The sequence below is a fragment of the Sceloporus occidentalis genome, unplaced genomic scaffold (assembly GCF_023333645.1).
Source record: "Sceloporus occidentalis isolate IW3139 unplaced genomic scaffold, rSceOcc1.0.p SCAF_93, whole genome shotgun sequence".
NCBI classification, from domain to species: Eukaryota; Metazoa; Chordata; class Lepidosauria; order Squamata; family Phrynosomatidae; genus Sceloporus; species Sceloporus occidentalis.
In genome coordinates this window covers 2,892,220-2,920,214 of record NW_028317073.1, presented here as the reverse complement: position 1 = coordinate 2,920,214, position 27,995 = coordinate 2,892,220, and the positions used below count along the sequence as shown (strand labels likewise).

At 40.4% G+C, this 27,995-nt stretch overlaps 1 protein-coding gene across 1 annotated transcript; it reads right to left on the bottom strand.

Annotated features, from left to right (window-relative positions):
- Window positions 1-29: 29 nt before the first annotated feature.
- LOC149284434 (ER degradation-enhancing alpha-mannosidase-like protein 3) lies at window positions 30-27,562 on the bottom strand. Its single transcript, XM_089496726.1, has 20 exons — window positions 27,432-27,562; window positions 23,543-23,588; window positions 19,261-19,361; window positions 18,707-18,746; window positions 18,199-18,311; window positions 16,854-17,007; window positions 15,717-15,851; window positions 14,898-15,003; window positions 13,861-13,958; window positions 13,428-13,553; window positions 11,668-11,751; window positions 10,473-10,556; window positions 10,070-10,194; window positions 9,502-9,667; window positions 8,131-8,282; window positions 7,856-8,009; window positions 7,030-7,224; window positions 6,137-6,302; window positions 5,185-5,370; window positions 30-424 (listed from the first exon to the last, which is right to left on the bottom strand). The coding sequence occupies exons 1-20, from the start codon at window positions 27,560-27,562 to the stop codon at window positions 30-32; spliced, it is 2,757 nt and encodes a 918-aa protein (XP_089352852.1).
- Window positions 27,563-27,995: the final 433 nt, after the last annotated feature.

Genomic DNA, 27,995 nt, shown 5'->3' with positions numbered 1-27,995 from the left:
GAGTCTGGTTTAATAAAGATTTTTTTTGGTCATAGTTCATCCTTTTCCATCATTTCAAAAGCTTCAATGTCTTCTTTCCAATCTGCTAATATTGATTCTATTGGTTGTACTTTGTTGTCCCACTTTTTGTCTTTGGGATCTTCTGAACTGTCCGGCGATCCCTCTGGAGTGTCTTTTGAACCCTGCAAAGCTATACTGTTAGTCTCGCTATTTTCTGAAGGACTGCTATCCTGTTTTTGATGAGAAGAGTCCTCGGAGTCAGATGAACTGCCCGGTTCTGGTTGAGGAACTAGTGAAGATTCCAAATTGGATTCCAAATCCCTGCCATTCATGCCACTTTCTGGAGCTCTGGAAGTTTCTTCTGAGGCTTGTATCTGGGAAATATTTTCTACTGATCTCTCCTCCCCACTGTCACCTTCTAAATCTAAAAAAAAAAAAAAAGAAAGGTATGTTTTCATGAAATATAGTTTTCAGCAACCGATGTGTGCAGGTATTCTAATTCAAGTACCAGTTCTGTGCAAGTAAAGACTCCACTATTTAAACAGATTATTATTTGTGAATTAGATGTCCAGGAGCCAGCACATATTAAATTGTATTTAAAAAAAAACTCCACACATAAATTGTATTATTGATCCATTCTCCTCTACCCTTCCAAGTGCTAGGCCATCAAGTAAATGTGGCTTCAACTACACAAAAAGAATTAAAAAATGCAACAGTTGGCCTGTGTTTTCTGTTATCACAATATTGTAAGAAACCATAAAGAATGATTAATGTTTGCATCACCCTGTTTATTAAGAGTAGAATGTTTGATGTCGCCAATTATAATAAATGTTCTATCCTTGCCCTAGAGAACCAGAAACCCAATCAGTAGTTTTTACAAAGCAACATAACAAAAATGTACCTGGAAAGAGTCATTATTACCTAAAAAGACATCCACTATACTCTACCCACTTACAATCACCACTGTCGGAGCCTGTCATGGGTTCTAATATGTCAAACATTATGAGCGAACAACTCCTGGGCTTAGCCAACAGATCTGCCATCACCGTTTACCATGTTTTAAGTAAGTATTGTAAGCTTAGTTATCACTGCAAACAATTCCACATCAAACATACGCATTACGGTATATTGATTGGATAAGAACTGGATGGTCCGTCAAAAAATACACATTTATTGACAACATACTTAGATGCTCATGTCTCAGGTGTAAAAAAATACTTACTGCTATCAAGAAGGTAGTTTGGGACTATTTTACCTTTAAAAATGGTTGCTGAAATCCCAGGAGCAGCACAAACAAGAACAAAAGAAACTGGTTAAAATATGAAGTTTTTCACCGACTAAGTGCTGCACTAAAAGGCAATTACAAGGAACATTTTCAGAACATCATAACGGAGAGGATGCAAGTTATGCTTTCCACCATACACGGCTTACGCAGACTCGCGTGTTCCCAATTACCCTAATATCCATTCATGTCCTACAAGGCTCTTCTGAAGATTACCTGGCACAGAAACCTACATTTATCGTAACTGAAATAATTACAAAAATGGTGTGTTAATATAGCCGTTTTTGAAAGTTTTAGTAAATTTACCTAAATGTTAGCATCAAGTAAGAGAAACCTGTACAGAACTAAAGCCACTGATAACGCATCAAGCAAGGATTAAAGCTGTTCTTGGATGAATGGTTCTAATAAAATTGGGTAACTATTCCATAAAAAGAAGGATTTTTATTTATCTAAGGCTAGTCATTTTGACCGATGTACAATTACGTCCAGTGTATTATATTTTTTATATTTATTATAGTCTTTTTGAGAGGGCTAAATGCCATTAGCTAGCAGGCTTTCCTCCAGGGTAAGCGGCTGGACCATGAGCAATGCTTTGGGCCCAGACACGCTCAATTGCCCAATTTTCCTGCCTGTCTTGATTCATTTACTGAATCGGTGACACCAGGCGTGGGCAAAGGATACTAAAGCAATCTGTATTGGGGACCTGCTGTAACAAGCTTAAAAAGAATAAAAAAATGTATAGTAAATCAGGATTAGCGTCACTTGCACATGAAATTATTTTCCCTCTACTTAAAATAAAAACGCACCCGTTAAAGTCAAGCTATTTGTATATATTATGTGAACAATTTTTGTAAGCATAACACATTTTATACCTTTTGTGTTTCAAATATTGTAATTGTTTTGGAGATATTAGATTCAAAGTAAGGGGGGGGGGTGAGACGGGGAAAAAAAAAAAAAAGCAAGAATTAAGGGGGGACTCCAGCTATCAAATGCACTTTAATGTACTTTCATATAAATTCATTATTAAGGTTACTCCCTGGGACAGCGGTATCCCTTTAATTTTCCCCACACCCTTCCAAAGACAAACAGAACCCATCTGTCAGCAACATAACAAATCAGAGGATAATGTTACAGTAAATAAATCATATAACTCTTAAAAGCATGTAAAGATGGCTGCTCCGAGTGGTGTACACATATACAGTGTGGCTCAGATATTATTTATATGTAAAACAAATCATTATACTAAACTTTCATTTGAAGTGCGATAATATTTTTATTACACGCAGAAATTTCGCATGGCCTTAACAGAGGGTGTTAACAATAGCTTTACCATATATTAACTAGGCTTGAAACATTCCTCACCATATTCTGTCCAGTTCCATATGGGCCACCCCTGAATGATTTTCACAATGTAATCAGTTTCAGACTCTCAAGAATGAAATATTTTTTATTTCCAATTATTGTAAAACTGCTGGAGACCGAAGCTGATATCCGCAGGAAAAAAAATGGCCGTTACCAGTAATGGGTAACAGCTGATGTTGGATACGATATATGTACAGTGCGAGAAAAGGTATGTGAACTCTTTGGAATTAGCTGGTTTTCTGCATTAATTGTTCATAAAATGTGATCTGCCCTACATTAGTCACACGTATAGACAACCACAATGTGCTTCAGCTAATGACGCACCATTAAAGACATGAAAGACTAACATTGCTTAACCATTCACAGTGCTGGTGGAAAAGGTAAGCGGAATCCTTGGATTTAATAACCGGTCAATCCTCCCTCGGTAGTAATTAACCTTAAAAAAGCACTTCCGGTAAATGCGGATCAGACGTGGATGACTCAAGCTCAGCCATGTTCTGAGGATGTCTTCTGTGAATGGCTCTCTTGAGGTCATTCCACGGCATCTCTAGTAGGTTAGGATTGGGCTCTGACGAGACACTCCAAAAAGGATTTTTTTTTTTTTTACACATAGTATATTTACTTTGAAGTCTAGGGTCATTGCCCTGCTGCATTAAACAACTTCTACTGAGCTTCAGCTGGTGGACAGCCACCCTGGCATTATCCTTTATGATACCTTGATAAACTTGGGTATTCATTGTCCCCTGGATGATGGCAAGCTGTCCAGGTCCTGAGGCAGCACAGCAGCCCTAAATCATGATGCTCCTATCATTCCCCATTGGGATGATGTTTTCATGCGAGTATGAGCCATTTTTAAATCATATGTAGTGCTGCGTCCCGTCTCCCCCCAAACAATTCAACCTCAGTTTCATCGGTCCACAAAACATTTTACCAGTAGCATTGTGGAGCATCAAGGTTTTCTTCAGGTGAACAGCGATGTTAAACTGGAGAATAGTTGTTTCCTCCATGGTGTCCTGACATGGACTCCATGCCTGTTCAATGTTTTGCATATGGTAGACTCATGAACAGAGAAGTTAACCAGTTCCAATGATTCCTTCAAGCCTTCAGCTTGTACTCTACGGTATGTTTTTACCTCATTGAGCATTCTGCGTTGTACTCTTAGAATCATCTAGGCTGGGTGTCACTTCTAGGGAGAGTAGCCACATGACTAAATTGCCACCTTTATAAACAATCTGTCTAACTGTGGACTGATGAATATGTAAACTCTTTGAGATTACTTTGTAACCATCTCCAGCTTTATGCAAATCAACAATTCTTGATTGTAGGTCTTCTCAGATTTATTTTTTGTGAGGCATAATTCACTTCAGCGGACACTTCTTGAGACTAGCAAACTCAAACTTTGAGTGTTAAAGTAGCTTTAAAACACATCTCCAATCTGGTTTCACTGATTTGCCAACTACTGACCCCAATTAGTGTTTGTTGAAGTGATTAGAATAGGGGTTCACATACTTTTTGCAACCCGCACTGTGAATGTTTCAATAATGTATTTAATACGGACAATAACAATACAATAATTTGTGTGCTATTAGTTAAAACAGATTGCGTTTGTTCATTATAGTAACTCAGATGAAGATCGTATCATATTTTAAGACAATTTTATACATACCGTATTGGCTCGAATATAGGCTGCACTTTTTTCCCCCCACTTTAAGTCTTTAAAGTGGGAGTGCGGCCTATATTCGGGGTCTAGCGCCCGACGCCCGGGACATGCAGTTCCGGGCGCCGGGCAGGCAGCGGGGTTAGGATACAGATCCCCCGCAGCGGTGCAGGGGACCTGCATCCTACTCTCTGATACGCTCAGACAGCCTCCCCTGCCAGCACTTTCCACGGGGGGAGTGCTGGCATGGGAGATTGTCTAAGCGCATCATGCAGACGTTCACCGGCAGCAGTGAACGTCCGCACGATGCGTTTTACCTCTGCCCCCAAGACTTACCAGAGCAGACTCCCGGGTGTCTTGCGGGGCCGGCGGGGGACACCTACGCAATACAACTTCCGGTGCCGGCACATCCGCTGAGTCCCGGCACCGGAAATTGTATACGCGTATTGGGTAGATGTCCCCCGGCGGCCCCGCAAGACACCCGGGATTCTGCTCTGGTAAATCGGGGGGGGGGGGGGGGGGCGGCAGAGTGGCAGCATATCTCGGGGGGGAGGAGGAATACAGTGGCAGCATATCACGGGGGGGGGGAGGACAGTGGCAGCATACCTCAGGGGGAGGACAGTGGCAGCATATCTTGGGGGGGCAGTGGCAGCATATCTCGGGGGGGGGTGGGGAGACAGAGTGGCAGCATGTCTATTAAACAAAAATGTTCTTTAAAAAAGCACCAAACTTTTAGGGTGCGGCCTATACACGGGGCGGCCTATATCCGAGCCAATACGGTAAATGCTGATAATTCCAAAGGCTCTACGTGTGTATGTGCATGTATATATATATATACTTATACACACACACACACACTCATACATGGGGTACAATGGCTTACCTCGGTCTTTAGCTTTATCTGACAGAAGAACCTCCACATCACGATACTCGCGGATTGCATCAAGAATAATATTTCCTTCCTTGCTGAAGAGAAACAGCATGGGGATTGTAACGTCATCTGTATTCTTTCCATCTCCAGCCATCTGGAAAAGGGGGGCTGTATCACTGCTGCTGCCATCATTGTCATCTACAAAAATAAAAATAAAAAAACTCTCTCTCACTCTGTTATATTCCCTACTCAGGAAGAATACCGGAGACAAGTGCCAAGAAGTCCAACGTAACAGACTGACAGCACTGCTCCTATAACATGGAGGCCACATGTCCAACAAAGAATCAGCAACACTTTGTATGCACAGAATGCCTACTTACAGGTTACAAACGTACCAACTTCTGTTCATAATATACAATGTGGCACCATCACATTGTAAATTATGGACAAAACATTTTCATGCCCAATATGTTTGGGCAGGGCAATATTGGATTACTTTATCATGTAACAAAATAAATAGGTTGTCACATTTGGATCAGCTGACTGGACCCACCTTTACAGTACATACAACTCACTTATCAATATACTAACCAGAGCATAAGGACCGAGTCCAACAGAATCACAATCATTTGTAAATATATAGGGTAAAGCTGTTCATTAGCTATGGTTAGACAATCTGCTCCGTCCACATTCCAAGAATCTGACCGTATGATCAGAAGTTGGCAATCAATGATTAGAACAGGATACCTGGACACTATATCAGGTATTTCAGGCCAACAAATCCAAGTGATTCACTAAGAATTTATCTGATGTTCTCGATTGTTTAGTTTATATTTGGAAATTAAAAATGTTATTATATCTCTGATTATCATCTTTTATTTATGCAGTGCCAATAACTAATGCAACACTTCTTATAGTACATACATTTAAAGCTAGAATTATTAACCTTATATTAGTTACTTACCAATGACAATTCCTCCAATCGCCCCAGATTTCTGCACATTCCGGGCTTTCTCCGCAAACATGCACTGACCCCGTTGCATTAGTGCAATTTTCCCTTTTATTGCTTCGGGGTTTGTGATCTCAGAGCAGCCGCTGTATGGCTCGGCCTTTGCTACAAAGCCTCGAACCTGGCAGAAAACAGGATTTTTCAATAAATGTGCCTTGCTGTAGCTCAACATTAGATAACAATTCATGTTGACCAACAACAGAATGTTTTTGATCTTTGCCCTGCCTCCCACATTACTCATCAAGTTACCGGCAGAAAAATGCTCTCAATGAAATCAATCAGAAACCTTTCTGCACATGCACGCGGAGGGCTTCCTTAGACCCCCTGGTCAAACCAGTTCTAGAAAGCGATGCGTATTGCAGAGACAGGAAGGGCCAGGAAAACACAACAAATGCACAGAGAGGATTGCGAGGAATCGCTTTATACATCTGAACGCAAAAAAAGACAATTGTCAGTTCACCCACTCAACTATCATATGCATTAAAGTGTATATGATGGCGTGAATGTGTCTTAACTATCACCCTGAACCCAACTCTCCTTCCTTCTCACATCTCCTTTAAAAGGAGCCCAAGCAGTGTGCATTGTAGGAAACCACATGGATGCAAAGTTTATTTCATTGGTTTAGTTAGTCTACTTTTAATAAACTGTAAAATGTCACATTTCGCTCTGCAAGGAATTTAATACATTTAATGTTGTCCTTTGTGGTTTCTAAAAATAGTATATACAAACCACAAATATATAGTTTTAAATTAAAAAGAATTACCTAATAAAATGTACACTGTGCACCAATTGGGTACGTGAAAAAATCCTAATAGGTTGATACAGAAAACAAGCCGGTGCCTACATACCCCCACTACATGTTTAGAGAGGTCCATTCCAAATTGGGCAGGTCCAGCAGTCAGTACCACTCGTCCATAAAACGGGTGGGAAACTATCTGAACCGCCCGCGGAGGCAGCTGCTGCTCTTTCTGCTGCTGGCTGGATAATTCAATCATTTCTTGCATGAAACGCAAACCATCCTCGGCATCTATAGAGCTTGCGGCCTGCAAGATATTTTGCAATATTTAATGAATGTATACACACACAGAATACACTATAGATAATGCTTTGATTTTGAAGTTCAAAAGCCAGGACTTAAATTTAAATATCAATTTTGATGCCTTTTACACACTAGCTATGTTAACTAAAATGTGCTTAAAAGGTGAAGGGCTGGCTGAACCATTGGTATTGGTTACCATCGGCAGTAGAATAAGGGGTCAGGGTATTTAGTAGATTGGGTTATAACGCGTAGCTGCCTGAAAATGTGCGAAAACCTAGACCTGTTTTGTTTTAAACTAAACAGCAAAATATATTTGAAAACCTTTTATAAAGTGATACTAGTAATAAAAAATGTCTGGCGAGAGTTGCGTAGAAAATGGGTGAGTTATGGGTTAAAGAAAGAGTAAACAGTGACTGGTCAACTTAAGATCATTAGAATTATAAAAACTAATAAAAAAAGAAGATAAAAAGGAACTGTGTTTTAATTCTGTAAAAAGAAAATACACTTCTTAAAGTTTATAGTTGGTTATGATAACTGTATATTCCGTTCAATAATAGCTTGCTATTTACTAATAGTTGGCCAATCCAGGCCGATGAGACATTTCCTGAACAATGCATTTTATAAAATGCTCTTACTTGGTTGGCATGCTGAACCAGTTGAACTCGTCCATCTTTAAGGTGAATCAGACTCACTCCCATCTTCTTCAGGATGTCCAGATGCTCAGAATTACTTGCCATGAAGTCCCTGGCCCGTAACGGGGGCCTGTTCCCACTGCCAGAACTCTCCTCCCTGCCAAAAACCAGATCAGACTTTTCACCGACTGTACACGGTATTAAACAAAGCAACTTACTACAGACTCATAAAATGTTTCTGATAAAAACATTATTTAGTGAATGGAACAAACACTTACATTCTGGGATTTCGGGGGCAGTTTTTATCGACCACGTTTTTTAAAGGTTCTCTGATGCTCTGAGCGTACATGGGATCATTGCGAAACAGAATCTGAGTGTTCGGACACGACCAGTCAAAGTTACTGTCATCCAGCTCGGTGTATTGTGAAGTCTGTGTATAAAAAAATATATAAACGTTTTGGTTAACCGTAACTAAATGATGTCACAGCACTATGACGACACATTAAATAAAAGCTTTACCTCTATACGTTCTGCCCATTATGCACAACACAGAAAGAACCACACTATTTTTTGCTGAATAAATATAAACAAAGCTAATAAGAAGAGTATATATATATATATATATATATATATATATATATTCCATTCTCCCGCTGTGAGGCGAAATGTGTTAGTCTTACAGATGCTTTTGAAGAAACATCACTCAATTCAAGAACCTACTTCTCACAGGCAAACGGTATTACGGCTTGATCAGAAATTATAAATTTCTGCTTACAGATCATATTACATGAACAGCCTAGTGTCTCTATATAAAATGCAAATTAGAGTTTACTTTGCAGTGCATTTTACTGCATGAAGATTGGTCTAGGGGTTCTTTGGTTGCTGGAGAGATCTGTCTCATTTTGTAGCGCCCTCCGCCTGACTCCGGTGAAGGCAGAAGCATACTTAAGTACACTTCCTGCACAGGCCCTATAGAAGTGACAGTGAAGTCAATGGCAGTTCAGCTCCCTTTGAAATCCACAGCAGTAGCGACAGCCAGTTCCACGCATGCTAGTTGAACGTAGATGTCCGACTAGCATACACCAATTTCAGTGAATTGTGACTGGTTTACTTTATCATGTTTTCCGGTAGAGGCAGCCAGAAATATAAGGCAGACGTCTCATTTTCTAATTGCTGTAATTATGCAGCAAAACACAATTGCATCCTTGCAAAATATACTCCAAATGCATTTTAAATGAATAACAAGGCTGGGGATGTAGCTTTGTGTTTTAAAAAACACATTCTTTAAAATATAATTAGACAATAAAACCAGATTTAAAAAAACCCAAACATGGGTATTCGTATCCCTGTATCATTCCAATCTTCTTGTCATCCATTCCTCAGACGAGTATTTCGCTCTGGCAATGTCTCCAAGATTGCCATTTTGCAGTTATAAAAAGAAAATTGGAGTGAGTTTTAGAAAGAAAACTGGAGTGAGCAGGCGATTGAGAGGGAAAATATTGTTATTCACAAGCAACAAGGGTATTTACTATAGAGAAACATACCAGCAGGATGAGCTAATGAAATACTGTAAATATTTAAAGTAATCAAAAGAATCCGGATATCTGGGATGCTATGCCCCGATGAGAAAAAAAAAAGTTTATATATACCATGTTCTTCTTAGGCTTGGTTTGGTTTGCTGTGGAAAGCCAGAGAGGTAAGAGATGGGCTTCTGTAGTAAAAATATAGTCCTCTATATCAAATACAAGGTCTTCCCGTTCAGAAAAGAGCAAATAAAGATATTTAAACATTTCAGCCAGGAAAAAGGAATCCATCCTTAAACAAAGGAGAAAAAAGTTAATTAGGAGACATTTGAAACATTACAGAAATAATTAAAAGCGATAGATCTACTACCGCATGAGTAGTCAATTACAGATCTCCAGCTATAACTGTACAACAGGAAGGTAAGAGCTTGCAGGTGAAACTTTTCCCATAGGAACGTTATGTCCTAAAGACTTGGGACAGTATCTGAATAATATTAACTGCCAAGCTATACAGCTTTTCAGATTAAGATTTTTAGACCTGCCCACCTGGCCATTATCATTCGGCCAAGAAGTTAGAATTTCCCACGCCGGCTCCAACACGCTCACAAAAAGACAGGAGTCCATATTGTACAATGTCATGCGGCATGGTTAGTTCCCAACTTTATCGGATCTGAGAAACGATTGAACAAGATACCTGTCCTCGTGGCTTCCCGTGCGCACATCTTTAACCGCAGCGAACCCGCACGGCACACGTGCATACTTATTAAGGTTTTCAATGAGAGTTTTCCCCACTTCTAGATAATAAGGATCACCCGTTGCCTAATTGACAAAACAGAAATAAGGTGTAAATGAGGAGATTATACCCGGGCCTCACATTTTTCTTTGTTTGCATACATGGTAAGGAACGTAAACATCAGTTACAGTACATAAGCAAACGGAAAAACGTCAAAAATACAATTTCACTAGAAAACACTGTGTTAATGTGTTGCTTGTGGGACACAGGGACAGTAGAGCAGAAGAACATCAATGTGTCGTGATGTAATTAACCCCGATTCATATCTTTAACTACACATTGACGACAAAGAAACAGTTCTTACTTTATACAAGAAATAAGTACTTTCTGCAAACTCTGGTCTTAAAGGATGTTGAGCCCAGTGCACTCTGAAGTCTGTAGTAAAAGCCTTTAACAAATAAGAGAACAAAATATCAGAAAATGCATTATGAACTTGCAGACAACATGAATGACATCATGTATTTACATTTTGCATGCAATTTGATATTGTTTTGGCCGGTCTGTCCTTCGTTAAATGCATTTAAGCTAGAAATACAATTTAGACACGGATAGAAGGAAGCTAATGAAACGTTTATTTCGTACTGAAGGTATCAGATGCATCTGATTTTCACACTAATCCCAGCCCAATATTTCCAATGTCAAAACTGTATCACTAACATTTCCAAATGACATCTTATAAACAGAACAATTGGTTCAATTCTATTTTGGACTCAAAAGAACTTTCTCTTATATTTTGGGGTACTAAAAATCACTACATTCACACAGTTCTCAAGTATCCTGCCAACAGCAAGAAATAAAGCAGTATTACAATTCCGTATTGTAACGACAATATTACAATATGACAAAAACGGTTACCTTAATGTAGTAAATGAAGTCTAAAATTATTTCTGTACATTTTAGCACTTCATCCAAGAATATCGCTTTTAAGATCTAGAGCATGCAAACATTGTGGGGCGGACATTTGTACGTTCCCAAGGCTTTCTCCCATAGCAGTAGGATCTATCTGGTACAATGGCCTGTTAGGCTACCCAACAGGTTTAAGTAAAAGCAGGGTAAAAAGATGGAGCCAGGTAAAAGGAAAGAGACGGAGCCAGGTAAATGGAAAGAGACGGAGCCAGGTAAATGGAAAGAGACGGAGCCAGGTAAATGGAAAGAGACGGAGCCAGGTAAATGGAAAGAGACGGAGCCAGGTAAATGGAAAGAGACGGAGCCAGGTAAATGGAAAGAGACGGAGCCAGGTAAAAGGAAAGAGACGGAGCCAGGTAAAAGGAAAGAGACGGAGCCAGGTAAAAGGAAAGAGACGGAGCCAGGTAAAAGGAAAGAGACGGAGCCAGGTAAAAGGAAAGAGACGGAGCCAGGTAAAAGGAAAGAGACGGAGCCAGGTAAAAAGAGAAAGAGAGATGGAGCCAGGGGAGATCAAACCATTTGGTGAATTCACTATTAATCAAACATTCCATTTCGGCACTTAGCTTGAAAGGTAACTGTATGAAAATTCTTACCTCTGGGAGAAAATTATGCTTTTTGATGACCTGGTATAGCATTTCATGGGTTTCTATTGCAGGTCTTATGTCCCCTTTCAGGACCTAGTAAATGACATAAAGGGAGGATGTCAGCGGTTAAATACGAGCTGGTTAGAAAAGAAACCACATGAGTGACAAATGTGTGGAATACTTAAACCTTCCTGTATACATTACGCCAGCCGAACTGCATGGGATCAAAATGTACAACGGAAAAGAAAACAGGGTTTCATAACTGTTTGGTGATCTCACAATAAAGCCTGTTCGGCAAGTTAATTAATATGTTAATTTGCATTCCAGGATGTACTCCAATTCCAAAGGAGGAGGAAATCTACTACAAGAGCGCAAAGTCTAAAACTAGAGGATCCGTCATTTAGATGCAATATAAGGAAGTTTTACTTTACAGAGAGGGTGGTAGATAAATAAAACAGCCACCCAACAGAAGTGGTAAAGACTAATAAAGTAAGGGAATTTAAACATGCAAAGTATAGGCATATCCTGAACCTAAGATAAAGATCGAGGACTCAATGGTCAAATTCTATGTTTCTGATTTATGAATGACTTTAAATGTACTGCAAGAACAAATACATGTTCTATACCCTCTATACACACACATTGACAGTGCCTCTTAAAATGTGGCGATCCATTAAAGTGTCACTAAAACCATGTAATTAACTAGTAATAGAAATCAAACAACACGAAAAAGAGAGGTTTCAAGTACATTGGGGTTATACAGGTTAAAAGCGACTTAAAATATTTATCACAAAGAAATATATATACACACACATATATATATACCGTATTGGCTCGGATATAGGCCGCCCCCGTATATAGGCCGCACCCTAAAAGTTTGGTGCTTTTTTAAAGAAGTTTTTTTCTTTAAAAAAGCACCAAAAAAACATGCTGCCACTCCCCCCCCCCCGAGCCGAGATATGCTGCCACTGTCCTCCTCCTCCTCCCCCGAGATATGCTGCCACTGTCCTCTCCCCCCCCCCCGAGATATGCTGCCACTGCCCTCCTCCCCCCGAGATATGCTGCCACTCTGCCCACCCCCCCCCGACTTACCAGAGCAGACTCCCAGGTGTCTTGCGGGGCCGGCGGGGGACATCTACGCAATACGCGTATACAACTTCCGGTGCCGGCACATCCGCTGAGTCCCGGCACTGGAAGTTGTATACGCGTATTGCGTAGCTGTCCCCCGCCGGCCCCGCAAGACACCCGGGAGTCTGCTCTGGTAAGTCTTGGGGGCAGAGGTAAAACGCATCGTGCGGACGGTCACCGGCTGCGGCGATGCGGGTAAACAACCTCCGCAGCCGGTGACCGTCCGCACGATCCGCTTAGACAACCTCCCATGCAAGCACTCCCCCCATGGAAAGTGCTGGCAGGGGAGGCTGTCAGAGCGTATCGGGGAGTAGGATGCAGGTCCCCTGCACCGCTGCGGGGGATCTGTATCCTAACCCCGCTGCCTGCCCGGCAGTCCCAGGCGTCAGGCGCTAGACCCCGAATATAGGCCGCATCCCCACTTTAAAGACTTAAAGTTGGGGAAAGAAGTGCGGCCTATATTCGAGCCAATACGGTATATATACCTATACACACACACATATAATTCCCCGTATTCTCTTATTGAGTAAGGGGACAGCACTTAATAGCATTAAGTAGTTCACATTTATACAACTTTGTTTTCACACTGTTGCGAATCCATCATGAATGACGATAATGGCAGATATTACATGAATTACAACCTGAAGGCCAGGAAAAAAAGCTAGCAGAGAATCCATCCAAGTTCGGGCAGTCAGCATCGGTTTATGAATATGTACATCGAGTAGAAGTGGAGGCTGACTGATATATCGCATAATCGCATCATAATGCTGAAAAAAGAAAATTGTTGATACTGATTACATTTGAATATACATAGACATTTAGATGTAGAAATGCATATTTATCAATACTATGACGAATGCCAATTAACATTGCGATAGTTCCTGGGGTGATTGCTTAAAACCAGAATTACCCAAGTCTTAATATATACCCCGATTGTCTACCTCTTGCACAAGGACTATCATCGCAGCATTTTCTTTTTACAGTTATAGTTCCCATTAAAGCTGCAGTTAGAAATGTAATGTGATAAGTGAATGTAACCAGTACATAACTGGTTTTAAATGTTCATGAACATACAGTGTTAAACCTTTCCAGGTAGCTGTCATCTCCCAGGAGTACATAGGCCTTCAGTAAATACTCGTAGTACGAATCTATTCCTGCACCGACGCCACTGTCTTAAAGAGAAAAAAAACACAAAAAAGCTAAATTGCCGTTCTTCTGATATACAGCCTTTACAACGTGCCTTAGTAGTAGATCCATACAGATAAGGGAAGGAGTACACGGACTACTGTAATATGTTAATGTTTTTGTCTTTAACAAGATGTTTTCCTCACAGCAGATACCCTGGAGTCCTTCCATACGAAGAAAGGGTCAGTTTTATGTGGAGTGCAAAGGGGTCGCAATGACCTTCATCCGGACATCCATGTTTTCACGGAGGAAGCGTGACAGGAACATAATGCTATAAGGGTGTATTTAAAAAGCAAACTCTCCTAAACACATACGTTTCTGGGGTAAGAGCTTTCATCGGCTGATATATGAACAGGAATGTCTGCTCTTTGGGATTTCGACAGAAGACCAAGCAGATGCCATCACATCAGAAGGCCCAGGAAAGCATGAATAAGCCGACTTGAAAATATAAACTTAATACATCTAATGGATAGAATACAATTGTGATGCATTTACAAGCGAGATGTTGAATCAATAAAGTATTTATGTATAAAGCAATGCATTACATAGAATACCTGGGTGTAATCAGCACTTTTTGGTGCTTACTCTCTGGTAAGCAGGACCGCATTATCAGGAAATTTTGCGTGATAGGTATACGATATAATCAGATCGCACTGTGTGTTTGTCCTTCTCTGCTTTTCTGTTTCATATGTTTATATTCTTAGAAGAAGCTCTTTAATCTCAAGACGATCTGGGAAATATATGCATTTTTTTGTATCTTTCCCACCCACTTTTTTCCCCATTTATATTGTATTTGGCCTTGAAGGGGACAATGAAAGTGTGGTTTCAAGCTATATTAACTGGAGTTGCATCTTATTGATTGGATTTTCTGAGTTATGATGGAACCCAACTACCCAAATCAGAAAGCCCGTTGCGTGCATGCTTACCTTTGCGTACCCAGTCGCCAGTATGAATATTTATCGTTACCCCAACTAAATTACTGCTGCGTTGCCTCTTCTCCCAAAGAAAATCTAGTGCTTTTCGGGCATGCTCCTGTTTTGAATAAAATGATGCCAGTATTAATTAAATTTGTTCCCATAGCGGTAGTAACTATCGCATAAAGGCACGCTAGACTACCCAACATGTTTAAGTGAAAGCAAGGTAAAAGATTGAGCTAAAGCAGACCAAAGCATTTATTGAATTCACTATTAATCAAACATCCAATTTCTACAGGCTTCAGCACTTAGCAATGATACACAGCAGGATGTTTTCAGAAGTAGGGTACATAAAGTATGAATAAAATTAGTCATAACATTTAAACAAGCTAAGGGATAACAAGAACCAAATGGAATAAGAGGTCATACAGTACAGTATATGTGCAGACTAGATGAGCCAAACAATGTTTACTAGCCGTGTTCCCTAGGCTTCTTTGACCTAATTACCAAAAGGACCTCACTGAACCTAGCTCCTATATCGGGGGTGTCCAACCTGTGGCCCTCCAGCTGCTGCAGCACTACATCTCCCATACTCCACAGGCAGCCCCTTAGCTGAAAGAGCATTATGGGAGATGCAGTCCTGCAGCAGCTGGAGGCCCGCAGGTTGGACACCCCTGTCCTATATGGTACCGGAGAAAGAAGATGACCACCACTGGCCAAATAGTACCAATAAAAACACCTTTGCCATACATCAATCAGCCAATAGCGATTAATTAACTCACCACAGACTGAGCTTAAGTGATTTCTAAAATAATAGGAAGACCGACTAACCTCAAATATGGATATCCCAGTAAACCGACTTAGGGCAGCAAATTCCAAGATTAATGTCCCAGCGCAAGCTGTGCATGTATCGGTCTCTGTGCCTGTCCTGGCCTCAGGATGTCTCACACCAAACTTTAAATTGATCTGAAATAGAAAAAATGTAAAGGAAATATTGTGCATATAATATTTTGCATACTAGCTGAAAAACCCATACCCCAAAGCCAACTACCACAGAAAGCCTCATAAAGTGAAAACATAGGGTCATGTACACAGTATACAGAAAGCAGTTCAAAGGACTAACATTTAGTGAATATCTCTTAGGGTGCAGTTAACAGGAGGGATTATTTACTCTGATCCTCAAGGACTCCTTACAGCTGGAAGTTTTTATGGTAACCTTATAAATGCACATACTGGATTCAAGCAACACCTGTCCAGAGAGCACATCGATCTACATTTCCTATCTTGACTTTTCTCCTCTTCACCTTTGCTACATTCAAATCATTCCCATACCTTCTGTCTCCGTCCCCTGTACCTGCTAGGAGATTGTAATTTTGCAAGAGCAGGGACCTCAGCTTCTTTTCTGTATTCTACTCCAATAGTGCTATGGAATCTGCTGATGCTCTGTACATAAAGCGTAGTAATAATTACCCCTTATCTAGTAGCAACCAAAGGTGTATCCCTTAAGAGATAGACGCTCAAATTCATAACTGTAATAAGGCCCTGCTACATATAATTGATTTTAGAGTATGCAGAATTGGATAAAGCCATATTGGTTCCAAATAAGAACAGATTCTGAAGAAGGCAGTAATACCTTTAGTGAGCCAACATAGTAAATCATACTAACACAGACTAACCTAAGTTTTTAAGACCTCAGAGTTCCAATTCAAGTAAATCTGAAGAAGGAACCCTCAGGGCTTATAGAAAGGTTATGAGATGCAACATCCTGCTTTATGAACACCGACTCATTAAAAGGCATGAAGCTTCTCAAGACATCAGAATGCTTTTTATCCAGCAATTGGAATGACAAATTGGGTGTATGCATTTTCAGAACCCTGATACCCCTTTATAAAATCAATGAAATGTCAGAATTAAGCAACACTACAAGGCTAATTTGAAACATCTGCTTGACTGGACACATCAACATACTCTTGGATAGGGAAGGCCACTTGTAGTGTTGAATGCGGGTAGGAGTTTGTAGCCGAGCTCCTTAGCCATATGTAAGAGTTCATCATTGTACCACGCCATACGGTCACCGTTTTCTTTCAGCATTATAGCAACTGAGTGCCCTCCAAGGAGACCGCTAGGGGTTTAAGCACAACCGTTATTTTACAAGCATGGCACTGTAGCATATAATAAAACATACTAAGTTATCTATTGGTATTCTGAGATTTCTTAAGTATTTTTCTATTCAAATTGCCCCGAGCCAGCCATAATATAATCGCTCTGAATATAATTAAATCTCAGGTACACTCGGAGTTATTGCAGTTTCAAGAATTACATTTTCTGCCAACGTCCATTTACTAAAAAGGTATCTCCTGAATTAGATACCCCAAATTCAGTAGGTATTTTTCAGCAAAAAAAATAAATAAAAATCAGATCATTACAATTTATTTCAAGTAAAGAGCCAATGAAATTAAGAGATTCTGGATGGAAATTCATCTTGGCAGTAATTTCTAATGCTAACAGCTTCAGGTTGCAGCTGCCCCAACAAAGAGGGCTATTGGATCCCTTCTCCACTATTCCTAATGAAGGGCCAGAAGTGGCTGGATTCCTCAACAAGAACAGTGAGCTGGTCCAATATAATGCATAATTCAATTGCCCATCACTTCTAAGGCAAATTGTTACTGGGGTTGAACATTCTGAATGTATAATGACATCAAGGAGTTAAAACCACACACAACTCTCATGCAAACTCTCCCAAAGAGATCATTGTTAAAGCTACCCAGATGATTTTAGTGGCCATCTGTCTTCTCAAAAAGTTAGATTTTATGACAGTGGTCAACCTAGGTAGCAATTTGGTAGACTATTGGGGATTTCAAATACTTTTTTTTCAAAAGTTTTTTGTTTTTTTTTTAATTAACAAAGTGAGGCAAAATGATCGGGATGCAGACCAACTAAAATCAAATAGTCCTTATTATACAAATGCACAGAAAGACAGGCATACAGCAGATGCAGACAACCGATGTATGCGTAAATAAGGGTCCGCTGGAAATGTACTGCAGCGTGTTTATGAAAAGAGTTTGTTCTTCATAATGAAATCTTATAATATTCCAAACATTTATTCATAGTGATGTTGGATCTTCTGGCACACAAATAAAACTTTACCTGCTAGCATTCAATTAACCTCTGGTGTCGCTCCTAAAAAGCCCAACGCCTGTTCAGAGGATATTTTAATAACTGCGCCATTGCCATTTCTTTGTCATGAATAAACACACCACTGTAGAATGGCAACTAAAATATGTACGAAGTCTTTGTGTATTTAAGCACTCACCCCAGGACTCTGATGTTTGTCTCAAAAACTGAAACCACAATATCATTATCTAAATTGACATCATTAATCACTTTTCGGACAGCATCTTCAAAAGCGTCAGTTTTGTTCAGAACCTGCAAAGAAGGAAGAAAGGAAGTAAAAATACCAAACTTAAAGTCGTGACAACCTAGCAGTTTTGGATTTTGTAACATAATCAACATTTGGAATAATGCTTCGCTTTCACAATCTACTTTAAAACGCTGATAATTTGCCATGTATTCAGTTGGCTGCAAAAAAACTAAATTGAAGAAAACTACTTTTTTCACATTTACATGTATTTTTCAACACATGCTTGAAAGGAAAGTCACTTGCACCAAACTTCATTCCTAGTGTCCAGGTTTCATTAAAGATCCAAATTTAAGTTTGCAATTTCACCGAATATTAACTTTACTTGATTTTGAATCTTCAGATAAAAAAAAAGCACACAATTTAACATGATAATCACAGAGCTATAGAATTAAATATTTACCACTAGAGTGTCCAGTGTATCGATTAACGTCAGAGAGAATCTGGAAGAGAGAACAAAACATTTTATCCCCACAAATTAACAAAAATAAAAATGGAAGGCCCTCAAACACATAAAAATGAAAATGTGATTTGTTATTCAATCTATATATCGTGTTATCTTTTATTTGTATAGTGTCAATAATTTACACAGTGCTTCTTACAGTTCATATAATAAAAGGGTATGACAAAACTAGAACTTACAGACCAAGGTAAATGGATACATTAGGCAGAGAGGGCCCGGCTCGCAAGCTTACAATATTTAAGTAACCAAATTAATGGCGTTTAACACCACTGCAAATTACTCATTTGACAAAGAATAGGAACCCCTGGAAAGCAGTTTTTACAAGTAGCGTTAAACAATTATCTACTGCCCAGTTCAGACCTCAATTAAGTGAATACAGACTCTGCCTGGAGAAACTATGAGCAGCTTAGTTCACATTCGAGTTGCGCATCCACGCTGTAGCTGAACCACAGCCCAACAATACCTAAACAAATAAGAGAAGATCCACTGCTTACTTTCCTAGCGCGTCATCCACATCTCCCCGGCTTGGTTCCTGGCCACGTACTCTCCCGCGACACGTCAAGGGCATAAGTTCATCAGCAGGATAAGCATGTTTCTGGGAGGAAAAAATAAAATAAATTTTATATATATATATATATATATATAAATAAATAAATGATAGATATATGATATATATATATATAGGGATATATATAGGGGTCGACAAATTTGGTTTGGATCTAGGAGTCCCCAATCATGTCTATTTTCATATGTTAAACAACCTGCCGCCCAGGGTTTGTTGAACCTTGCCATATTAGACACTCTAACACGATACAGTAACAGATAAAACGCTAACATCTTATGCCCAGAAACACCAACATGCATATGTTCACACCATACACTAATACACAACATGCTGACAGACACACTCATACCAATTCCATACTGTAACATAAACACCATACACATGTACACACACTGGCTAACACTACACCTATATAGAATTACACACTGAATCTGGCACTACAATACAGTAGATATACCGATTCTGGCAATATACATAAAGCATGCATACACTGATAACACAGTATACACTCCAGCACTTTGCATTTACACACTAACAATAGGGGATATATTAACACCCTAACAGACTGACTACAGCACTATACACTATACATATACACACCAAGTATAAACACACACTCACATTCACTACTCCCCCTAACACGCTGCTGCCTATCTTCTGCCACCGCGAATCCGGCACGCTATGCTTTCCTGCAGTTGCGCAGTGAAGCCAGTGATGTGAGGCACCAAGTAGGGTCACATTCTAGGCACCCGCTACACTGGATTCATGATGGCAGCCCTGCAGAACCCTGGGTGCCAGGAAGTGGTTTCTAGTCACCACGGCAACCAGGCACCCTGGATTTGTCAAGCCGTGTTATATACACACACACACACACATACCTTTTGTTCTGATATTACTCTTATATAGGGGCTAATGCTGTGTAATGCTACACATTTATGGTAAAAAAGTATGAATGACAATCACTTTCACGACAAGAAGGGCTGTTGCTGACAATCCAGCACAATTCCACAGCCTCTTTATTCTAATAAATCCACTTGTAGTAATAATAAAAACACTTGTGAAAATGGATAACTTTTTTCCTTCTATACGTAAACTCATCATTTGAAAACTGCATGTTGTGTATACTCGGGTTATCTTTGTCTCATATTAAAATTAGTTTGACCAGTATTATTCAGATTTGTCTTGACCATAAAGCTATACAGGCTGTATCTGCCAATAAAGCAGGTAAATCCATATGATTCTGTTTATAATGCGAGTTTTCAATATAACATATTTCTAAGAACCAAAGCTCCCTTACCTCAGAGGAATATCAAGCATACCAACCACACAAGCATGCCCCCCAACCGATTTACGCGAGACAGTCCCGATTACGGTGTGTAAGGGCAGTGTACATGTGTGTGTGTGTAAGGGCAGTGTACGTGTACATGTGTGTGTGTAAGGGCAGTGTACGTGTACATGTGTGTGTGTAAGGGCAGTGTACGTGTACATGTGTGTGTGTGTAAGGGCAGTATATGTGTGTTTATGGGCAGGTGTATGTAAGGGTCCTGGTAGGGAGGCTGACATTAGCCTTTCTCTCTGCTGCTGTGGACTACTCTTCCTATGATACTCAGCTAGCATTACGGTGGACACCTGGCTGGCTGAGAATCATGGGAATTTTTGTTCACAGCTAGCATCTGCAGCTTTACTGTTGCTGCACTTCCCATGACCCTCAGCCAGCATCATGGAAGTAGTATGTCTGGCTGAGCCTCATTGGAATTCAATTCAATGTGTTGGTTATTTTTAATATGCATGACTGCTGACAAAAAAGATGCGTGTTATAAGTGGCGATGCAAGCGCGACATTGTAAAGTGGAATTGTCCCTCTTTTTAACTTTTTAAATGTTGGGAGGTATGCACAAGTGGTTTAAAACATCTTAAGAAACACACACAGCACATACACCTAGTATTTCCATCTATTACCCTACAACATTTTGGAAGCACCGAGGACGTGCAATGCAATTCAGGTGGCAAACAGATCATCTATGGGGATTTGTGGTACAAGCAGTCACATAATCAACAATTAACAGTTGCTAAATAATCTAGTAGTGATCACATAAAGACAATCAAAACATAAAACGCCACCGTCTTAAGTATTCATTTCAAGTACGAGACTTTAAAATACAGAACATGCTGTTTTTCCAAGAACCCAGGGAAAAAAATTCTAATATAACATCTCCTCTTAAGCTACCAAAAAGAAAACACATTTAGGAGTTGCATAGTTTTTTGATGTCATAAATGTATATATTTGATCATTTGCACATATTTATGGAATTGAGTGGTCCTCTTTAAGCAAGTTGTATACGAGATATGCATACATTATCAACTTTCTACAGTTAGCCTTTCAAAACACTAAGTTGACTAATGTGTCATTTCACTATTACTAGTAGGCAATCATCCGCTCCCTCTGTGTATCCCATGGGCCATCTGCTACCATTGAGAGCAGGTGCATTTGAAGAACACGGCAAGAGCAATAGAAGAGAATATGGAATCAACAAATGAGCCCTCTTTTGCAGTTCAAATCATGCGTGCAAATCCAGAGATCGCTGCTGTAATGAAAATACATCACAAGCTATTTACTTTGGATGCACGCCTGGAAGTTGAACTTCGCAAAAGTCAACATACTGAACAAATGCAGGCTTAGCAGCAGATCCACATGTAGACTTGTGTTGATCCCAGTTCATCTGCCAACCTTTTCAACACCAGAGAGGGAAAATAACCCATTTTTAGTTCTGGAACATTAAAAAGCTCATTTTCTGCTGGTCTCAACAGGGAACTGAGCGATTATATGTCAAAATGTGGCCGGACACAATGGCTGAATTTGCAAGAAATTACTTTAATTCATTCCTGTTACGTCTCTGCTTAAGACGTATGATATTGACCCATGAGCGAGCTTAGCATTCCAGATGTCAGGAGAACATCAAAAAATAAAACCGCCCAAATCCACCAGTTTATTGTCCGCTTAATTTTAATAGGTCTGGCCCTCGAGATCTACTCCAACAATGTGTTGTGAACTCAGGCATAAAACTTTATTCACTTAAGGTGAATCGTGTAGGATCTGTAAATTAACGTGGAGATGATTAAGGCTGGAAATGCATCCTTACGGGTCCTTAAGGGTGTGCAGATTTCAAGTCCTACTGGTTAGGAAGATTACGGAATACTTGGAAAAAGGAGCTGTTTGTGAGATGGGAAGATTAATAAGTAGTAAACTCCATTTCCTTTCAACAGTCTTCAAGGAATTTAAGGTTTATTATAGTACACACACCGCTTCTTCTAAGAAACTCAAACCTAATCAACCATAAAGCATTTCTATTAAATACATAAACAGTTTTAAAATATGCAGCCCATTTTTTTCCACAGATACCTTAAATCACACAGAAAAAAAAATGTTTTTGTGCTATATCTGCTAACAGATCAAAATAGAAGGAGAACAGGTCACCAGCCAAGTGTAGTAACAAGTGGTGCCTACCAAATCTTAACACAGGTTAATATATAGCTAAAGTACAAAAAAAGTGAAATGAAACCGTTCAATCTGCTCAATCTCATACCATACTACCATTCAAGTGGGGTCACTTAGATGTTTTCACGCAAAACAAGGTTTCCTAATGATCAATTAGCCTTATCGTAAACTGGGAATATTGAACACAACGTGCCATAGGAACACAGGAGCGATGGGAGTGATAAAGCACCTCTGTACACCTATGAAGATATTCCATTAAAAATCAGCCGTTTCCATGTGGACACTGCATTTCTGATCCATCTGAATTTTTTAATGGGCAAAATTAGGAAATTTCTAAGTGACCCCAAAACTTTTGAATGGTAGTGTACCCCCCCCAAGCTATTTTCCGAGTAGGAGATGTGCTTGGCCTACACGTGATATACGGTACTTACCACCAGCCAGCTCCAACACTTGTCAAAAATGCTACGCGCAGGATGACCCCCCTCGTGCGCATGCCTCAAGCATCCAATCAGTGACAAGAATCACTGGCCCACATGTAAGGGTTTTATTTTTTTACTTTAATATGTATTCTTCTTTAGCAGAGCTGTCGGGGTTAGTACAATTTAACTATGGCACACTATCTGAAATATACAACAATGCGTATACCTGTACAACAGAAACATAGGAAAAAAAATGGAAAAATGCTTTGATGCTTGATTGAGAACCTGTTTACATACCATATAACTCCCATAAGCGTGCTCAAACATTTCCAACACTTGGTTCCTGCAATGAAAAAAAGTTTAAAAATAAATATCACCAATTATGTCAAGGCAAGCAAAGCTTTTTCCAAATGGGGTAGACAGCAGAGAATAAAGTATTATAAAAATACAGCATAGAGTCATATAATCACATGGAAGGGATGTTGTTACAAAGCTTTCCTGGGGCCGTCAGCAGGAACATTCTGTTGATCTTCATGATCACCGCATAGTGTTTAGCACGATGGCCCGGAAACACGTCAAAGATATGGACCGCTAACTCATGCTAGTTCAACATCGGTCCCTTGCGATAAATAAAGGACTATGGAAATTTGTGCACAACTAACTTTCCCTCAAAAAGGCAGACTGTTTAATGGCTATAGTAATGAATCATGTATCGCTGAACCACTTATACAAAACAGTCATACAATTATCATCTGACTCCGTGTGACGCCCAGCCTGCTGAAGTCACTCACAAAGCAAAAGTATTTAAAGGGACACTTATCGTACGCATTTTAATCCACATGGACGACCAGTCCTTTTGAACTTATGTGGCGCCCCTCCCTTGCAAATTCATGATTCTAGCCTATCGATCCTGCCGCATCTTCCCATATGAATTTGCCCCTTACTTCTCCCCAGCTATTGTCTGCGAAGGAAATCTCCTTGGTCTCCTCCTTACCACCAGTCAGCTCCAGCACTGGTTTGGAGAATGCTGCAGTTAGGGGTACTCGTTAGGCCCTACGTTCATGAACAGAAAGCACTTCCACTGATTTACACGGAAGCGCTTCCCTGCCACTGATAAGCTGCTTAAAGCAGCCAATCAGGTGCGCGGAATGTTGGGACACGGATGGGGCTGGGAGCTGCTGCTTCTCCCTAAGGTTGAGTAACTTTTCCTTTTCAACTTAAACAATGCATATGAAAGTACTTACAAAGTATGTTCATATGCATTGTTTGTATATGGAGCTCCTTGTGACACTGGAGAGTCCCTTCTTATATTTAACAGGAGATAAAGAATATTAACATGAAGAACCAGGTCATCTCCTGTCTTGGAAGAGACAGTCCTTCAGAATTCTTAGAGAAGTCGGCGAGTTTGTGGGCAGCTTTAAATGGATTTGTGTGGAAAAAAACCTAGGTTTGAAGGTATAATGTTCTTAAAAGGTATTTCTATACACACACACACACACACCAATCATAACAGCACTACTAAGACTCCTGAAACCGATGCTGCTGTACGTCACTACGAGGCATCCATACGACCAGGAACACTGCGTAGAATCCAGTTAACGACAACCACTGCATGAAAAGTTTTCAGAGGAGGCCGAGTCTCTCCTCAATCTCATCACACGTAACATGCCTGCAGCACAAAATAACGACGGAGATCTGGAATGTGCCTCAGATCGTCCTATCGCCATGTGACGCATATTAATGCAAACCTTGCGCTTTATTACGGGACAATGTTTAAATAATAATTAACTTTAAAAGGTGCTGGTTCCACTTAGACAAAACAACTACCCTGTCTAAAATGTTAAGCAAATTGATTAAGCATTTTGTAAGAATAGGGGAAAAATTTACAATTACTTATTTCTGGAAATGCTTTGAGCTATAAATAATAAATAGGAATGATTATTTTTAATGCATGGCAATTGGAACAGTGCCTCTAATATCCGATCTGTCACTTTTCCCCTGTCTTACATTTTCAAAGTTCAATACATAAAGTAAGCCCATCCACTTCATGTTTGCCCTTTACTCACCACTCATTTAGTATACTGAGCGCTGCCAGCAGACGTACCGTATTTGCTAGATTATAAAAAGGTTTTTTTCAAGAAAAAAAAAAAACACACCTTGTCTTATAATGGAGGTCTTCTTTTATTCAGATCTCAGATCCGAGGCACCGCCACACAGACGATCATTAAGATCAAATGTTTGGGGGGTGGTCTTATAATCAAGCAAATATGGTACTTAACATGTATGTTCACCGGGACTGGGACGCATGTTTGGGGGCTGCACATGTATTTGTGCCTAATGCCAGGATTCATCTTTGAACCCTCTCAGCATCTGACCGGTGCAATGTCACTTTAGGCTACTCTCGGGATCCTGTAGTATGTTAGATGCAGAAGAACGGAATAGTTCTGTAAAAACATGTTCCTTAATCCATTATCCACTCCCGACCTGTACCCCCTCTACTAACTGTACAAAATACATATACCTATTGATCTGAGTGAATATATAGATTTCAGACAAAGGTCATACCTTATATTGGGCCAACACCAAAAAATAAAACGATACCACATAAGCTTTCAGGACCTCAGAGGTCTCTTCTTCACACGTACATGACTTTTTCTGTGTTAGTCCAATTAATTGTTATCACCTTTAACAAAGGTCTTCTATTTGCAGGAGAAACTCATTAGGATTAGACGGTGAAAACATTCCAGGTTCATCGCAAATTCAAGATTTATTATTTCATGCCTCTGGCTAGCCTCGAAAGGCTAAACCCATAGGTGGAAGAAGCCAGAAGCGGCCCTCGCACCCACGACGGGACCTTTCCAGGATATATAAAAACCCGGATATTTGTGCAAGTTGCGAAAATCGATAGTACGGAGATCAGCGTGTGAAATACGGCAGCTGCTGTGAGCAAGGCCAGTTAAGAGGTTAAGTGGACAGAACATTAACTACAGATAACTAAGAGCATTTTTAAAGTGTTCTCTGGGGTACAACTCTGGAAATAAATTATTTCAGAAATTGGAAAATGTGAACAAACAAATTAATTCAACACAAAGACCAAAAAGCTCCAATTAAAAGGGCCAAACAAGGAGATTATAATCTCTGCTAAAGTAAGGACTATCAAACCCACACTCAGCGTGAGTTTGCACTCCCCGAAACCTTATAATTAATACATATCAAAAAGGGTCTCAAACGCTTCTGTTGCAGTCTCACAAACAGAGGGGGTTATTCACTAAAGGAAGTGAAGGAGAGTTTTGGTTTTAACTCTCTTCGCTATTCATTATGAAGGGCCAACACAGAGATTTCTCCAACTGGAATGGCTGAGGAGCCCTGTAAAGTGCATCATTTAGTGGGTGAGGAGACAAAGCTTACGGATCTAACTATGCATTATACAGGGCCAGGCAAGCTCATTAAGGTTGGATCAGTTTAAGGAGCAGATACACAACTCTCATTCAAACTCTCCTATCAACTCTCTCTTTAATGAATAAACCCAATAGTGGCAATTGGCGCTGCAATGGACAGCAGACCTGGGTCTGTGTGATTCCTCGGTTTGGGCTCTCCTGGTGACCCCGCTCTGCCTGCCATTGAGATATAAATATATATATATTTATCCAGCGGCCATGAATGATGGTACCCAGTGCAGGCGACTTGGGAACCGCCGCCATTCACACTCCCCCACGTCTCCCACTGTGCCCAATGAATGTGATGCTCCATTCATGTGTAGTGAGTGCTGCTTATCTGTCAGGATCCTTGGGAAAAACTATTTATAATGTGTGCGGCTGCACAAAATAATAAAAAAAGAGAAGCACGGTTAAGGAAACAGTAAAATGCTGAAAAAGTCTCAGGTTTCTGGGCACAGAAGGGGTTAAATCGCCCTGCATTTATGTTATCATTAATATGGAGTCCGATCATCACACTACATGCCTGACTTCAAACAACTGTAACAGACAAAGGGGGGGGAGAAAGAACCCATAACATTATAATTACATTTACAGCCACATGTATGTCATGAGCCACCCGTAAGCACTATACGTGCCAGAGGCCGGTAAAGAGCCGTGAGGTGAGCATACGGCACAGCGGTACCCCAGCCATTCCCTCCATCACAGCAGGAACGGGAGACAATGCAGTAAGTTTCCACTAAGGCAATTACCTGAGCTGAGACTTCTCCTCCTTGGTCATGGAAGGGTATCCGGTTCCTAACACGACCGGAAACACAAAGAAAGGGACCACCGATGTCCACACGAGACCCCGCCACCGGGGTGCTTTAACCGAGTAGCCCATTACCGAGCACCACATAGAAGGGGAGTCTCCAACAGTTGCTAGGCCTAAAGCAAGTACATTCTTCTTACAAAAGAGACTGAGCGCCGGTGAGGCCTACTAATCCCCGGTCCTGTCCAGCTGCTTCCTACCGGTGAACCACGGACACACGCTCAGACAGTGGCCGTCTTCAGGTTCCGGCTTTCAGCTGCTCCCGTGACGTGTGGATCCACAATGCATCGTAGCCAATCGGAGTAGGTTGTTTTCGTGTGACATCACAGATCTGACGTGGACCCGGAGATCCGGTGCTGAAGGACCCCTAGTATTAACTCATTCACAGCCACTAGCTAATAATAACCTGGGTGCTCAGCGGCGCCACCGTGCGCACAATACTAAAACAAGCATGGCGAGGAGGTTCTGAAATTCTTTTATTTGGTAATGGAGGAGATGCGGCTCA

Excerpts from the sequence above, each read along its gene's own strand:
- LOC149284434 (XM_089496726.1), bottom strand. The coding sequence starts at position 27,562 with ATGGGCTACTCGGTTAAAGCACCCCGGTGGCGGGGTCTCGTGTGGACA. Across the intron at positions 8,283-9,501 it reads CCAAGCCTAAGAAGAACATG|ACTTCACAATACACCGAGCT; the intron begins GTATATATAAAC and ends TTTTATACACAG. Across the intron at positions 6,303-7,029 it reads TCTCTAAACATGTAGTGGGG|GTTCGAGGCTTTGTAGCAAA; the intron begins GTATGTAGGCAC and ends GTTTTCTGCCAG.